Below are 17,884 nucleotides of genomic sequence, written 5' to 3'. Positions count from 1 at the left end.
GACGCCACAGGCCACGTCTGGCCTGCGGATGTATGGGTGCGTGTGCGTGGTAAACTAGACCGCTACACATACACTACAAACAATGTGCAATACATGCTTTAGGTAGGGTCACCACATGGCAGGTTTTCTACGGGCACCACTGATATTTTGATGTCCCAGCCGGTCCATAAATAGGCAAAATCACCTGAGGCTGCTATTTGTTACCAATATATGTACATATTTCAACCAGAAAACATAAATAGAAAGATTTTTTAATTGTATTCCTGAGCTGTAGTAATGATTCCAGACAAATAAATAATAGCAGAAAAGTCATCTTATAAATGAAATCATAAGATTTTAATTAAAGCCATATTTGGTATCATGTTCAGGCCTTTGCAGCATCTTAACCCCTTCGGTGCTGCAGACAGCCACCAGCCGTCCCACGTGATGGTGGGCGTGTGCGGAAGACGGCCGGGGGCTGTCTGAACTCCACCCACTGATTAATTCACCCGCACCGCTGTAGAATTCACGCTGCGGTCAATGGATTAAAGCAACTACAAATGACCAGTATTATTCCCTTGGAAAAATGGCAACCCTAGCTGTAGGGGGAGCTCTTGTGCTGTGGCAATGTTTACCAGTGTCACATTGCACAGAGTTTTAATGAGTGTAAACCCAGACAAGAAAAAATAGGAGGCCCTGACAAACATTATGTCTTTCTTTACAGGTCTATGGGGACAGATTTTTTTTAAAAACTCACACAACCCAAAGCAGCAAGATATCTTGCTGCACTATGTTGCATGACAGAGAGAGAGCAGGAATGTGTCATATCTATTAAGATACAATGCATCGCTGCTCTCTGCCTGCACTGGAGCACTGAGTGCACCTTAACGCCAAAGAAGGCCCCCTTGAGCCATGGTGCAAGGGTGTCTGTGTTACAGCCAGAATTATTTTTGTGCACCTAGCAGCATCAACCTGCACAAAAACAATCCTCTGAGGTATTTTCCTCTTTCTATGTGTGTGTATTACAGAATGCAGCACACATAGAAAATGTTAAAACATGGGGAAATAAACATATTTCTCCTTGATACTCCTCATCTGGCAAGGCGTACTTGGTTTAAAGTGGAAAGTCCTTGGGAGACTTAGGAAAGCTCGAGAAGGCAGACTTATCTGCAAAGCCCAGTTAATGGTAGTACAACATGGCCATGGGGGTATCTACACCTTTTGCCCTGTATTCCAATGACGACGTGAAGGTTTAATTAAGAAAATAGGTAGCCTAGCGCCTCCTCAACCACCAATCTGAGAATGTTATCATCAGTCGAGTGTAGGGAGGAGTAATGAGATACTTGTAGTCGGTCACAGCAGGGAGTATGGAATATCACTATCTGTGCAACTTGCCAGTTCCCACCATGCCCTGCAAGTCATGACAACATTGTCAACATTATCTCTCGAGGCGAGAGACATCTGACATATACTAGCTAAAGTTTTGGCAGGGCATTTCAATGTGTGGTCTATATGTGCATGCTTAAGTTGAGAAATTAAAGGCAGCCAGTGTTTTATACAGTGCGCTAGTGCAACTAAGTAGTACATATAGTGACCCAGGACCAATACTAAAATATAAAAATGCTGGAATTATAATCATTCTAGTCAGAGAGATGCATCCAAACATGATTATCGGCAGGCGTAGCCACAACTCTACTTGAGACTTAAAGGAATCCAAAGCCACACCAAAATTATGTCTTATTAATTCAGGTAATTCCCATATAAAACATGCTACAGCAACCAACAGGGGTGACAGAGCAGCTCAGTCTCCATCATTTGCCAGTCTCTATCAGACCAGTGTGCTGTATTTATTTTGATTAAGCATGGGCGAATATTGCGGATCTGCGGTCTGCGAATTCGAGCAAAATTGCAAAAAATCCACGAATTCCCGGAATTTCCCGCAAACTCGCAGATTTTTTTACGATTTGCACTCTACACAACTGGAGTACTTTCTACAGGCTAATCGTTAGTGCTACCTGGTTGGGTAAATGTATAGTGCTTTTCCTACACTGCAGCTGCGTAAAGGGCCAGAAGATTTGTCTCCACTGACCATGTGTGCCTGTAACTTTGCCACTGCGCCAAAAGGTGCTGAGGTCCCTTGAGTGAGCTATCCATCATAGTTGGAAAAGGGCGGGAAGACCTTTGATACCGCTAGTGTGTGGTGCGGGGCCAAACGGGCGGGGCTTCTATGGGTGGCAACATGCCTCTTGTGTATAAAGGGTCAGAGAGCGAGCAGGGCAGCAGGTGAGGAGAAAGCAGCCTCCTGGTCACAGGAACTACACGGGGATTGCTTTCGAGAAACTCATGGATGCAAAGACCTCCCTCGGGTATTACAGCTAATTTTCGACAGCAGACATGGGGTTAAAGCACACTTGCCCAGCCTCGACCGTGCTCACTAATGTTTTGGGCTGATTAAAACGTTACTGAATTTGAGCTTCAACTCGGGCACCTGCTTTATTTATATCTGTAAGTGCTTCCTGTTGAGGTTTAATTTTTGTGACAGGAGCCTCGTGCCAGAATGAATCCTGCCCTGCCCTGCATAGTTATCCATGAAGATGCCACTTTTTTTTTTTTTTAACCTCATATTGCGATAAGAATGTGAATAATAAGGTGTTCGGGGGGAAATTGACGGTCTGTTGACGGTCTGTTCGAATAGTAAACCTTCACTGCCCCGGAATTCTGTTGCGTTTCCTAGGGGGAGTTTCCCAGCTGTTTCTCAAGACCTGTCAAGGTTCTCCTCTTTACCTTTATCCAACACAATAATTCCACCGTTCTGTGATGAGCTAGCCCTTGAGCTACTCGGCAGGAATCCAGACCTGCCAGGAAATTATTGTCTCCGCTTTAATCATTGGTAAACAAAAAAAAAATAAATAAAGAACAGAAGAAGGAAAGGGGGGGGAAAAAAGAGAAGCTGGCCAAAGCGCACAGAAAAGAGCGTAAATAGTCATTCCGGGGTAAAAAAAAATTACCCATATCTCCCAATACTGCATTCTTTTAGTACTATTCCCTTTCCTATCCAACCTACATACCCTAATTACAGAGTTTGACCAGTCCTCATAAGACGGAGGTGTCGATTTTATCCAATTTATACAGATCTCTCTACGTGCCAATAATATCAGAGCAAACATTAATTTTTCCTGAAGTTTACTTAAACTAATGGTATTTAATGCGATCCCAAAAATGATTAAAGAAGTACTTACAGTTATTGGGGTTCTCATTAGAGCCGAGAGTGTCTTACCAATCTCCTGCCAAAAATGCGCAAGTGCCGGGCAGTGATGAAACATATGGGTGTCATCTGCCTTTTCTTCATATTTACTGCAAGATTTTATTGATGCGCCTTTAAAGCTTGACAATCTCTTTGGAGTCCAGTACGCTCTATGTATTGAGAACAGGTGATTTATTTTTAGGGCAGCTGGATTTACACACTCCCAACATAGTTCCGAAGATTTTTTCCACATCATATTTAAGTCAATCTTTTCGTTAGTAAACTCTCTTCTCCATATTTTTTCAGATATTGATTGGTCTTCTTCTCCAGCTTCAATTAACGCCCAATACCATTTTGATATTTCTTTTGTTATTATGGATTCCTTAGTCATTTCCTTTTCAAAGTTTCCTGGGTCTATTGTCTCTTTCGGGATGGTATTTGCCCAGCTTTTCAGTTGGTAATATTTAAACTTCGACACTTTCCCTTCCGTTATTGTGTGCAGATGTTCCCATGATATTAGTTCATTTTCACATAACAGTTGCCCCCATTTTTCCAGACCTATTTGTCTAATTATACTGGATAATGCATCTTTAAGGCATTCTGGTGTTCCAGGAGAGTCCCAAATTGGGGCCATATTGCTATAATATGGGATCATTAGAATAGTTCTAAATTGCGTCCATAGTTTGACCGCATTAGTTAACAGCGTCAATTTTACTTTTTTGAAGAATTTGGGATGGCCAAACTTGAAAAGGAAATAGTCTTCTCCATTTGTAATGTGTTGAAGGAAGTTCGGGAAATTATCGTGCTTCATTAGCAACGTTCTAAAGTTTTTAAACTGAAAAGCCCTACAATATTCAATAATGTCCGGACTTGCAATGCCCCCTTGATTCTTCCTTCTTCTGAGTTTGTTCCACGCAATTCTTGTACTCTTCTTCGACCAAATAAAACTGGATAATTCTCCCTGTATTTTCTTTAGGGCAGCTTTATTAAACTCCAACGGAATCGTGTTAAAAAGATACGTGAATTTGGGGATGATGGTCATTTTGACTGCGTTTGATTTGCCCAAAAAGTTTAGTGGTAGACCAGACCATGCTTTAAGAAGTCTTCTCATTTCTTTTACTACTAGGTTTAAATTTAATTGGGGAATTTTATTCAGATCTTCAGTTAGCGTGATCCCTAAATATCTTATTTTTTCCTTTGAGAAAGCAGGTTTTGTTGTACAATTCCAACTCATTGCCTCTGTCTTGTTAATGTTTATCAAGTAGCCTGAGACCCTGCCAAAGTCATTCATTATTTCTTTAATTGCTGTTTCTGAACTATTGTAGTTATCTGTAAAAACCATAAGGTCATCTGCAAATAATGCCAGTTTCTTTTCCCAGTTTTTGTATTTAAAAGGTGTTATTTGATTATGATTTCTAATTGAGCAAGCTAAAGGTTCAATATATAAATTGAAGAGTAATGGCGACAAGGGGCAGCCCTGCCTCGTACCCCTCTGGATAGAGATATTACTTGTCAAACTTCCGTTCACTAATATTTTTGCTCTAGGATTTGTGTAAATTTCCTCCACTGTATGACTAAAGTTGATTCGCAGATTTTTTTTTCTCTATGATGTTGTTTAAGAATAGCCAATTTACGCGATCAAAAGCTTTTGCTGCGTCATAGGTGATGATCGTGAGGGGTAGTTGTTCTGTAGCTATGTCGATTGTCGCAGCTAACTCATGGATTCAAAGACCTCCCTCGAATATTACAGCTAATTTTCGACAGCAGACATGGGGTTAAAGCACACTTGCCCAGCCTTGACCGTGCTCACTAATGTTTTGGGCTGATTAAAACGTTACTGAATTTGAGCTTCAACTCGGGCACCTGCTTTATTTATATCTGTAAGTGCTTCCTGTTGAGGTTTAATTTTTGTGACAGGAGCCTCGTGCCAGAATGAATCCTGCCCTGCATAGTTATCCATGAAGATGCCACCATTTTGTGCAATACCTCTATTCAACTGGAGTACTTTCTACTTCCTAATCAGTAAGTGCTACCTCGTTGGGTAAATGTATAGTGCTTTTACTACACTGCATCTGCGTAAAGGGCCAGAAGATTTGCCTCCAGTGACCGTGTGTGCCTGTAACTTTGGTCCCTTGAGTGAGCTGGCCATAAAAAATAATAATAATAATCCACCCGTGAGCGAATTTGCGAAAATTGCAGAAAATCTGCAAATTTCACGAGCGGAACGGATTTTTGGCCCATGCTTCATTTTGATTCAGGCAAATAGGTTTGTGAGTGAGAACGTAATACTTTTTAGGTAATATGCAGTAAACCCCATGCGTCATAAAACATTGTGCATATATGGCCCTTTCAAAGCTTTAAATGTCTTTTCAGCACCTACAAATACAGCAGTTGCTGAGGGTTGCATGATGCAACAACGAGGCCATCTTTCATAAATGCCTTTATGATGACACTGGAACCATGACAGCGTCACTACAAAGAAAATCATAGCAATGATTTTTTTTACCACAAGTATGCTTTTACCACATATGCCTTTTCCACAAACATTTAAATATTTTACAGGTAAGCATAAACCCTTAAAAGGAAAAGATGTAGATATTTGTATATTTATATGTGTAATGGGTTTATACTTCTCACATTTTCGTTGTAAATGCATACATGGTAAAGGCAAATGTGTGGTAGAAAAACAGGTATGTTTAACCCACCCTAAAACCTAAAAATGTACCTGCCACCCACAAACCCACACCCACCATACACCGTAAAAATACCCATGCCACCCTAAACCCTTAACATGCCCTTGCCACCCAAAATTCCATACCCACCCTAAAATTACTCTTACCACCCATAATCCCACACCCACCCTAAACCCTAAAAATACCCTTACCACCCAAAAACTACAAGTAGTATAACTCAGTAGCAGTGCACCCTGTATACTAATTTAACTTTTGGAGTAGGTTAGTATATATGTTTAACATCCATAAACTCTTAAAACACTTAAACTCACTTGATGATGTCATCAGTGATGTCATTTGAGATGGCATTAGTGATGTCATCAGTGATGTTATTTGAGATGTCATCAGTGAGGTCACTGACCATGTCATGAGGTGGTGTAATATAACCAGTGCATTGCGGGGCGTAAGTTATAGTTATAGCTCAGGTAACTATAACTGTGGAGTTTCACTAGTTTTGCACCAGTGAAATCTGAGCATAATTTTAACATTTCTGAAACCTTTGGTTTTTCAGTGAATTTCTGAGTTTTTTTTAATTCTATTTTCTAACTACAATGTCCCTGTAAAATTTGTTTTTTAAGTGAATTGTTATGTTTTTTTAACTAGTAGTCGCATTTGCAGAGTGGTGGAGGAAGGCATGGGACTCTGACCAGCTCACAGGAATGTTGTATGTGACATACTGTAGGTAACAAGGGGCATATTTGGCCCCCAAGGTCCCTCAACATCCAATTTAGACTTCATTGCACTAGGAGGCACATTCCTATCCCCTGGGGCTCTGCCTTTTTAATCGTTTTTTTTTTTACTTTGAGGGCAGGTGGGCCTCACAGTCCCCTCCCGGGGCAAAATTGGCCAAGGTGAGACCATGCCCTGGGACTCAGCCTTTCTCAAATAGTGAAGGATAGCTTTTCAGCCTTTCTCCATGGGCCGATTTTAGCCCCAGGGACCTTATCCCCCAGGGCCTGGCCAAGTCTGCTGGGTGCAGTGAAGTAAGCCTGCTCCTTCATCACCACTCTCTGCACCTCCATTGTAGTCAGCCCTATACTCAGATTTTCTCGTTTGTAGCACAGGTGCCCATTGTTGCATTTTTTCTTGTTGGTTTTGCCACCTGTTGGCCTGTTCATGGCCTCCTTTTAACTGTTTTTTTCATTGGTAAGTTGTACCCATTTAGGTCATGACTACACCATAGGTCAAGAAATCACCACTTTGTTCACTCGCTGTTTTACTTCACTTCAGTAATTTTCTAGGCTATGCCCCTTTTTCCGGCGTTTTACACCAGGCGTTACCATCACGGCCCGACCTGTTTAATGTAGTTTTTATTATTCTAAGGTCTTGTCACCTAGCACATTTGTTTGTTTCCACCTTTTATTATTTGCATACCCCTGATCCATCTCCTGCAGCTGGCACTATGTTGTTTGTAAGAATTTAAATCCGTTGATCTCCTTACTATTTTCTTTCTCCCACTTTTTCCCCTCTTTCCTCTATTGTTTTTCTGGCAATTCTTTCTCAGGCATATAACACAATGTCCTGATGATGATCCACGTATTGTTCTCATGGATCAAAATGTCGTAGACTCTCTGTACACCTCAAACACAATTCAATTTGTTATTTATGTGTAACGTGTTGCTGTTCATTTTTGTTTGTTTTATTATTTTCTGTATACCACACAAGCTTCTCTTCTGCCTGAGCCTTTGCTTTGTTTTCGTGTTATATGTATTGCGTTGGACACAGGATTGTGCCCCACTACATTTTGTGTCTCAAGTTGAAATATTATTACAATAACCCTGTCCAGCTGGACAGCCTTAATATAGCATTGATGCATAGTCTATATTCATTCCTTTTTGCATGTATTCTCCTTATCGGGGACAAGTGTGTTTGCAACTTATCCATACCCGAGGTACCTGACACATTAGTGCCCTCCCAGCAAGAGCCCTAGTCGGGCTGCTTGCGATATACCAAAAATATTCTAGTTCACAACTTAATGAACTACGGAGCTGATAACGACTTTGGCGGCTCATAGACCTCTGTGCAGACGGTGGTGTGGTGACTGCAGTGAGCTCGGGAATCTGACCACCTTATCACCTTATCACCTTATCACAAGTTTGGTCTTTTGGCTGTGTGAAGACCGCTGCTGCATGCTTCCGCTCCACTGACACCATCAGCGGTCTCACCGTGTGGCAGTTATGGAGCAGCCCAATTAAGGCTGTGTGAGGCTTGGACCGCATGGGAGACTGCTCACCCAATTACAAGTTGCTTCACAGCTGGCGGTAGCATGGCTGTCCAACAACGGAACCTCAGACGGCAGTAAGGGAGGGATATAATGATGAAACTCACCTCTACTCACCTCTGCATGTCCTGTGCTAAGATGGAGCCCATCCTACCCACCCTGCCACTGCTCTACATTCACACCACATCCAATACAGATACTATTGTGGACGAAATTGGCAGTAAGCCACACAACTACCTGTTGCAATTGGTACCTCTGCAAACTGATGCCTCACCATGGACCAGGCAATGGAGGTGGGGTCCCCAATGATTTCACACGTAGACAGTGTCACTGGCCGGGATTGTTTCATAACAACCATCCTAAACAAATCTGTAGGATGCCCTCTCAGACCAACACATAGGTACTGAACACCATAGATAAAAGGACATGTGTCAGTATTTTATCTAAGTGATAGTGATGTCTATTTTTATATGTGTACCACAACACCACTTCCTCCACAAAATCACGCTTATCAATCTCTGTCACATATAGCACTTGACATTTCTCACTTCTCTGCCATGGCAATACTTATCTTCACTAGTCGCACAGCTCATCATTTATCAAGACTTGAGAAAGCTGCATTGAACTGACTACAACTAGATAGAGGCCTTGAGATTCCAACTCCGACCAAGATTGCTGTGAATAAGACAAGATCGCAATGCACACATCCCTGCTCCCATCGTGGCTTCAAAGTAACATCATTATGGATGTGTGCTCAAATTCAAACACACCTTCCCAGCTACATATCTGTAGTCAGCTGTCACACATAACCTACATCAAAGCCAATGTTACTCAATGGGATCACATAGAAGCATTCAGAGAAACATTCTAAGGACACCGTGGACACACTCTCTGTAGAATATCTAGGCCTTTATGAGGGGGAACACTCAAAGTCTTCGGCAGTGGTGCACACTATATTTTGCACATGTCAGACTAACTTTGTGAGCACTGGACATGGCAACTGAAGCACACCAGGGGCAAACAATAGCATTCCCAAGAGACAGGCATGTTTTGGCCAATGGGGAGGGGTAACTTATGAGCACTTACAGCATGTGGCATAGATATAGATGAAGTAGCTCTACTGTACACTCTGCAAAATGATCACGTACATGCAGAACCACACAAAGGGATGACAAGTTGACACCCTCCACATGTGGAAACACACATTTCTAACTAAAACACATCAAACACATACCCAACAAACATCATAGGAAGATGGACAAGGTCAATTATGTTAACATTAAGGGCCAACATTTAATACTTTCCTCATAACATGTCACCCAATACAATATCTGCACGATCTGGTTGTCAACCCACATAGACATACATCCCACATTTACACTTGTCCTGCCTGACTACAGCACTGGTTCCAAGGGCACATCATATTAACCACTTTAACTCAATCACCAATCAGGTATCAAACAAATACAACACATTGATAACTATACATCAAATAGTCTGGAAATAGTTTTAACGAACTGATGAAATCCCTAGGCTTGGAAATGTGCCACAACACTTGCCCAATATGGCAGTGCCAGGAAACTGCCTCACAAAGGGGCATCTACTGGGTAGTTCAGGCTCCTCAAATATGTGAATTAGGAGGGCTAGGGTTGTTATTGGAAGGGTTGTATAAACTATGGGAGAGGGGCAGTGGCTGTGGCAGAGAACAGGGCAAGGGGAAAATGAGGGATTTCCATGGGAGTCTGGAAGGGGTGGGCCTTGAGAGGTAGAGGGAGTTTATCTCTCTGTCATGGGTGTGCCTGTTGTTGGTGCTGGTTTCTGTGGGTCAGACGTTTGTTGTATCTGGGCTGTGTCTGTTGATGCTGGCTTTTTGGGTATGAGTGTGGTGGTGCTGGTGATGGTGGTGAGGATCTGTTCAGTCGCTGCATGGTCTGTTCAGTGGCTGCACTACCAGCCACCTATACTTCTTTATCTGTTAATAGAGGTACATACATTTTTAAGAGACCTGCATGGGTTAATAGAAGTACATACATTTTTAAGAGACCTGCATGGCTTTGCATGGCCTCATAAATATGTAGTAAGACCCAAGTGTTTCCACTCTAGTTGTTGAAACCGGTCTTCAACTGCATGAGACACACATGCTTACAATCAATTCTAATAGAAGACAGGTTAAAGACTGGAGACCCAACACAATCAGGACTACTGAGGTTGCTGGTGTGAGCACCTCTTCCAGTGTGCTGATATACAGGAGTTCGTAAGAACGGCATAGCCCTCTATTTTTCTATAAGACAGTGTTGGTGCAATTTAACAGCTCACTTGTCAGATCATTAACACGGGTCAACTGACACTGTATTTTGACTCGAGTAGTCCTCAGTTATACCCTCAGTGGGTACGTTGTCTCACTGATCAACACCAATCTACTATTTTACACTTCCCCATACGGCTTATAAAAAGTCCTCCGGTAAAAAGCCCCCATTGAGGGTGCCCATCGGGTGTTGCAGCTCTGGCCTGACAAGGAACAAAACCTCAATGATGAAGCGTGACCCCTATCTAGGTGTGTGGGGGCATTTGTTCCTAAAGATTAATGCCCCCTGCAGACTCTGTGGAACTTAACTGACCTAAGCAGACAAATCTGTACTTACTAGGAACTGCATACCCTGGTGATCAAGAAGGTGATTAGATGCGCTGGCATTCAAGGATCCCTACATGTCAAAGTTTAGATTTAAGTCTGGACCTCTATTTTAGGAGCGATATAAATCTGTGGTGCATTACTTAAGGGTTTTTGATAATAGGTGGAGAAAGGGTTGTGCAATGTAATCATCGGAAATTCAAGTCCTTTTCAAGCATTGAGCCTTCCTCTGTATCTGCTCTGTGCCTGTTCAAGTCTGCTCTATTGGAAGGGAATATGCACCAGGTGATTTTAGCATATACTTCTGGATTTGAGGATCAACTGGAATGTAAATGTACCCCAACTTTAAACGTGGTTTTGATGACTACATATCTGGAGTGTAATATGCATGTTTCTTTTGCATTTTTCTTCAACTTGAATGTACTAATGGTTTCCCTTTTCTAAATTTCAGGATTGAATCACAATACATTTGCTCAACAGAGATGATGGTTTTCAATTTTAGTTCAATGGAGGGCACAGACTTTATCCTGGTTGGTCTTCCAGGGTTCATATTCTGGCAGCACTGGCTCTCCATTCCTCTGGCACTTCTTCTTCTTCTTGCTGTTCTGGCCAATGTAACGCTCCTGGCCACAATCTACAGGGAGGAAAGTCTTCATGAGCCCATGTACTATTTCCTCGCTGCTCTGTCTCTGACTGATCTTATCCTGAGCTTGGTCACTACACCAAAAATCCTTGCCATCTTTTGGTTTAATGATAGAAGCATCAGTCCCACAGCATGTTTTTCTCAGATGTATTTTGTTCATTGTTTTCTTGGGCTAGAGTCTGGTATTTTCCTGGCTATGGCCTTCGATCGCTACATTGCCATCTGCTACCCACTGCGGTATGCTTCGATTATCACAGACAGATTCATCATGAAAGTTATGGTGGTGACATTTGTGAGACCTGCCTGCCTAGCCATACCTCTGCCAATATTTGCTGCCCAACTTCATTACTGCTCAAGTCATGTGGTGGAACACAGTTTTTGTGCAAATGTGGCTGTGGCAAAACTTGCCTGTAGTAATATAAGGCTCAATAGCATTTACCAGCTAGTTATTGCTGGGTCTGTGCTGGGTGTTGATCTGATCCTGATCTGTCTGTCGTACTGCCTGATCATCTACGCAGTATCAAAGCTTCACTCGCTAGGTGCAGCATCGAAAGCTTTCAGCACATGCACATCCCATGTTATACTTATTTTGTTTTTCTATTCTACCTTGATGGTGCTAGCTGTTACAAACAAATCAGAAGAGCATGTGTCCCCTGACTTTGCTATTCTGCTTAATGTTCTGCATTTAATTGTGCCACCTGCCTTAAATCCCTTAGTTTATGGTGTGAGGACAAAAGAGATTAACCATGGCATCAGGAAGATGTACAGCAATACCTTGTGTTACAGTACATTGGAATAGAAGACATTTGGTGTCGGGGAAACATTACATTGAAAAGGATCAGAGACATATGATGAAGTTGTGATCACAAATCAGATAATTTTTCACTATAACGCAGCTCAACACATTTTCACAACTATGCAAGGGCTAAAGAGGCTTTTGCTCTCAATAACTGAATATGTTGTAGTAACATACTCATTTCATAATGAGAGTACAATGAGATTGCTTCCATGATTTTATTTTAGACCGAGATCCATTGCTGGTAAATGAAGGTGAAGGTGGTCATCAATTAGGGCTCTCTGTGGTCATATATCAGAACATAAAACATTGGTATGGATTTCCTAGGGGTTCTTGCTCCAATATTCTAATATGCAAACATTTAACACCTTGCTATTCAAAACCCTGGTGAAATATTGGTCTGTACAATAGCAGAAAGAATTAGAAAAAAAATGAACCTTCCTCATCATCGCCCCCTTCTCTACGCAAGTGATATGAAGAGATAACATTTTATAAAAGGTCTGTAATAAACTATTGCTAACGGTGGCTTCTCACACTTTCTAGTGGCTCTCTTTTTACCTAGCAGGGCTGTCTGGTGCTGTAGGGGCACTACTCCTGCACCCCCATGATAATTATCTTATTCTCAGTGATAGTTCTCTCATTTACTTAGTTATACAACATCCCCCTCAGAAAATTATTCATTCTTCAAAACATGTCATTGCTGACACCTGACAAGATATCAAAAGTGCCAAATTCTTCTGAGACAATTTCTTTCAATGAATTTGTTTATAGCAGAAACATTTATCTTGCACAAATATAGCTATAAATATAATATGTAGCACATAATTATGAGGTTCTACTAGTGGCATATTTATTTTATTGGTAGTATCAAAAACAGGACACATACATACTATAGCACCTTACATAAAAAAAAATCATCCAAGAGAAATGTATTAAAACCTTATAGCAGCATGTTTGTTTTTATCAAACTTATAGCAGCCTAGATATGGTACAAATACAAATTTAATACAGAGTTCCTACCAAGCAACCCTCCTATTACAAGCACTTTCAAGAGGTTGAGTTATATGGGGCTGAGCTACACCAGATGCTACTAATGATCTTCTTCATTTTAATAACTCTTTATGGTATGCATGTTCAAAACATGTAATACAATTTATTTTACTGCATCATTGAACCAGGAGCGGTGTCTCAATTGAATTTCACCATTGCAATTCAGAGAATGTGCCACAGACATTGCGATGAATATGAACCTGCAGCGAAAAGTGGTGGGGCAGTGAGTGGGCCAAAAATGCACCGGCAGCCTGCTGCCTCATTACATCCATGCCTCTTCAGCTCCTGGCAATGCACAAACAAGTTACTAGACTCCCATGCACCAATCCAGAGGCTGCTCTCATGTTGGTATTACCCAGCATGAAAGAAGAACTGAGATTGGGCAGAAATGGCTGCTTTCACGTTCCAGCAGGGACTGGGAGCCTCTGCTCCTGAACCCTGCTGATATCTCATAGCAACAGCCTGGAGATATCCTAGGGTGCATGTCGGTTTGGCCATCTTAAGATGGCTGGCCAAACTGACATATGCACTTGCAGTGCACTGTGCCCAGCAATCCTACTGCAGCTGTCATTCAGAGGATAGACTTGCCCTCAATACCTGGCTGTGGCTCCAGTGTAAAATACAATGATAATAAAGCAGTTTTAATACTTGCTTTACTATCATTTTAATTGACATACGGCTGCTGGTTGCAGCAGTGGGACGACGCTCCTCTGCCTTAATAGCGGAGCCACCTCTGAACCCATGTTTAGGTAATAAAAACAATGAAGAACTGGAGACTATCACTTCTTAGACTATCACTTCTTAAAATGAAATAGTATAAGGCTCTAATACAAATCTTGTTCATAAGTAAGCTCAGCTAGATTGTTAATTGATTCCAGAATTTCCGTTGAGCAGCCCAAATACCAATGAGAGGAAACCAATCCCCTTCTTCCTCTAAATGACATCTTAAAACAGCGATTACTGACCGAGGGGAAAACCTATTGATTTGTTTAGGGCTTTAATAGAGCAGTCAACCATAGAAAAACCCAATTCACCTAAAAATTGGCAGCTCTAAATAGCTTATAGCTGAATTGGCTGAAATCTTCTCATTACTTAGACGTAATCCTGAAGTCAGTCTCTTTTTCTATTTTTTAACAATGTTTACAAGGAGATCAAAATGACAACCACCTTGAGTCTTTCTATACCAATGTCTGACATCTCAGTTTATGTGTTATAAATCGAAAGTCCTTGAGCCAGGTGTATAAACAGGATAGGTTTATTAAGTCAAGTTCCAGATTAGGTTCCTCAGATAGAAATGTAAAACCCCACCAGGAGTGACCTCCCTGTCGCTCAGCCTGCCTGCCATCAACTGCCACCTCACACACACAGGCAAGGCACCCAACATTTCATGATGTCACCAAGCATTCCAGCAGTCACACAGGGAAATCCCAGCCAGGGAAAAGAGACATACATCAATTATAACAAATCTCCTTTCTTTAAGGAAACAACAAAACTGAAGTTAGAGAAAGCAACATCAACATCAATGTATACCATGCTTTCTAAAAATAAAACATTTGCATTGCAAAAGAAAGAATTGACATTACATTCTCAGATAATTAGCCCCATCCCCCTCCCTTGGGAAAAACCACAACACAACCATAAAACGGACACACAGGGGAACATTGTTTACAACGCGGTGTTTACACCGCACTACCTTAACAACGCTGCCATTACAACGCAAGTTGTTACTATGACTTGCGCTGGATGGCGCTGTTGGTTAAGGAATATTGTAATTTTATATTCGAACACCTTCCCTACTGTTACGTGGACTGGTGTTGGAATATAAAATTATAATATTCCACAATACACGCCCTCCAATGCAAGTCGTTGTAACGACTTGCGTTGTAATGGCAGCGTTGTCAAGTACCGCGATCTAAAAGATCGTGTTGTACTGACATACATCCGACACACACCCATAACCAACATGTAACAAGGTACACATCACCTTGTGAACCAGTATTGGGACAAAAACACTTATTGCCCCACCACCAAACATGTAACAGAGTACATACCACCCTGTGAACCAAAATTGGAGCACTTATCTCTCTGCCACCAAAAATGTAACAGGGTACATATCACCCTGTTAACTGTTACTGGGACACAAATTGCCCCACAACCAAACATGTAACGGGGTACACACCACCCTGTGAACCAGTACTGGGGCACAAACTGCCCACAACCACACATGTAACAGGGTACATAACGCCCTGTAGAACATAACTGGGACGTACTTAGCTCCCACAACCACCTCAAAATTGTACCTCGCGTGGGTTCGAATCCCACCCTTGTCCCCAAAATGTTAAAAATCAAAAGTCCTTGAGTCAGGTGTATAAACAGGATAGGTGTATTAAGTCAAGTTCCAGATTAGGTTCTACAGATGGAAACGTAAAATCCCACCAGGAGTGATCTCCCTGTCGCTCAGCCTGCCTGCCATCAACTGCCACCTCACACACACAGGCCAGGCACCCAACATTCCACGATGTCACCAAGCATTCCAGCAGTCACACCATCTGAGCCACAGGGAAATCCCAGCCAGGGAAAAGAGACATAGATCAATTATAGCATTATGCTTAAAAACAACAATTTCAAAACAGTAAAAGCATGACCAGCAATGGATGGCAAATATGACTGTAAGAAACTGAACAAAAAGGAAAAATTAATTCGGAAAAACCGTATCACCAACTAATGGATCTTAGCAAACCAGTCGAGATCTGACAGCAGAAGTTTGTTAAAACTGTACCTTCTCCTTATGGAGGGGTCCTGCTCCCATGCAAAATAAAGAGAAATTGCTGCATGGTCAGAAAACTATTTTTAATAATTTGAGACTCTAAGCTCTACAGAAACTGAGAGAAAACAAAAGTCTAGTCAGGATGCTGAACTGGCATTGAAACAGGTATATTGTATGAATATCAAAAATTGAAATTGCCACAGATCAATGAAACGTAACTCAGACTTAATGGTGGCAAGACATCCTGCTGTTTTAGGCTTAGATACTGTATTATTTTTCTATAGGTATTCTCATTCAAGGGTGGAGAGCAAATGGATAGAATTGGTCCATTGTCTCAAGTTGGTCAGGAATAGGACCATTCATACAAAATGCACACAGTAATCCCAACCCGGGCACTGACCAAAAAGTCATCTCCCTATAGGGTCCTTAACAGCATTATCAATGCCCACCTTTAAAGTGTCTCTAAATAAAATATCCATCTCCCTTCAGGTGACATTGGCAGAGGCAAACTGAGCCTGTGAAATCAACCTAGGTATAGAAAGTCTAGAAATATTAGTATTCATATTTTTCAAATTATTTTTTGTGAAAACATGACACATAGCAGCACTAAATGTGCACCTGGTATTCGCTGCTTTCATATCACAAGATACAACTCTGACTACCCCTTGGTGAGCCTCTCTGCCAACATAGAACAATGCTGTTGTTAAAATTGAGAAGAAATCTAAACCAATAGGATACTACCATGTTTCTATGTGAGCCTCCCTTGTGCATCCCACCATGTCCTTGCCTTCTTCACTCCTGTTCTAACACTCTGCACACCTACCTGCATAGCTTCCTCCAAAGTGGTGCCTGCCCTGAATAATATAAGTAAGAGACTCACACATCGACAGAGGGTGCCATGTAATTGCACCCATGCAGTTACCACACAGGGAGGGAGAAGCAGCTCTGTCAAAGAGATAGGAAAAATACACATAAAAGAGCGAGAGCCCAAGTAAAGTAAACTTTTTTAAAGTAAATGCAATAGACTAAAAGTAGATATGTCTTTAGATATTTTTATTATGCAAGATTTGCTTTCCAATTGAAGATCTTCTCCTGGATTCCCAGTGTGGCATCTTCCTTCTGCTTGCTGGAGGTTTCGTGTGGATATTATTGCGTCATCTAGAGACGCGTTAAAGGACCCCATTCTATCATGCTGGCTGGTGTCATTACTGGTGTCTGCGCAAGCCCAAGGTATTGGATTGCTCCAGCACACCTTCTGAGTACAGGTCAAAAAAAGGACGCTGCCGGCTGGCAGCTCGTGACTTCACAAGGAGTTTTGATTTATTAAATCACCTCACGACCTGGTGGACTTCTGCCTGGAGGTTAGAACATCTGCCGGGACCCAGGGAGGTCTGAGGATTGAATTCACACTGGACACAGCGTGCCCTGCTCTGCAGCACACAGAAGCCACATCGATTTTACATCACCAAGTTTCCCCATGCATCACCAGCCCAGAGATGATGAATACTGTGAGTTGTAGGACTTATTGAACTACATCCGGTGAGCGATAACATGGCAGGGGAGGGGTGCCTTTCCAATCAAGGGAGGACTGCAGGAACATTCAAAAGTGGAGGCGTGAGGCTGATTCACTGTAGCAGTGGCATCTGAGGAAGTCATTAAAGTTGAAGTGTATTATGCCAGATTTGCTTTCCAATTAAAGATCTTCTCCTGGATTCCCCATGTGGCCTCTTCCTTCTGCTTGCTGGAGATTTCATGTGGATATATATTCACTGAAAGAAACATAAGTTTCAGGCAGGTTGTAGTTGGGAATTATCATTTAAAAT

The 17,884-nt window shown here is 41.8% G+C and overlaps 1 protein-coding gene across 1 annotated transcript; it reads left to right on the top strand.

Annotated features, from left to right (window-relative positions):
• Window positions 1-11,287: 11,287 nt before the first annotated feature.
• LOC147693417 (olfactory receptor 56A4-like) lies at window positions 11,288-12,247 on the top strand. The gene has a single exon (XM_086935977.1). It carries the CDS (start codon window positions 11,288-11,290, stop codon window positions 12,245-12,247), a length of 960 nt encoding a protein of 319 aa, XP_086792103.1.
• Window positions 12,248-17,884: the final 5,637 nt, after the last annotated feature.

This window comes from Lissotriton vulgaris, chromosome 8 (genome assembly GCF_964263255.1).
Source record: "Lissotriton vulgaris chromosome 8, aLisVul1.2, whole genome shotgun sequence".
Classification (NCBI taxonomy): domain Eukaryota; kingdom Metazoa; phylum Chordata; class Amphibia; order Caudata; family Salamandridae; genus Lissotriton; species Lissotriton vulgaris.
Note: the sequence above shows the minus strand (reverse complement) of the source record. Positions and strands in the feature narration are given on the sequence as shown.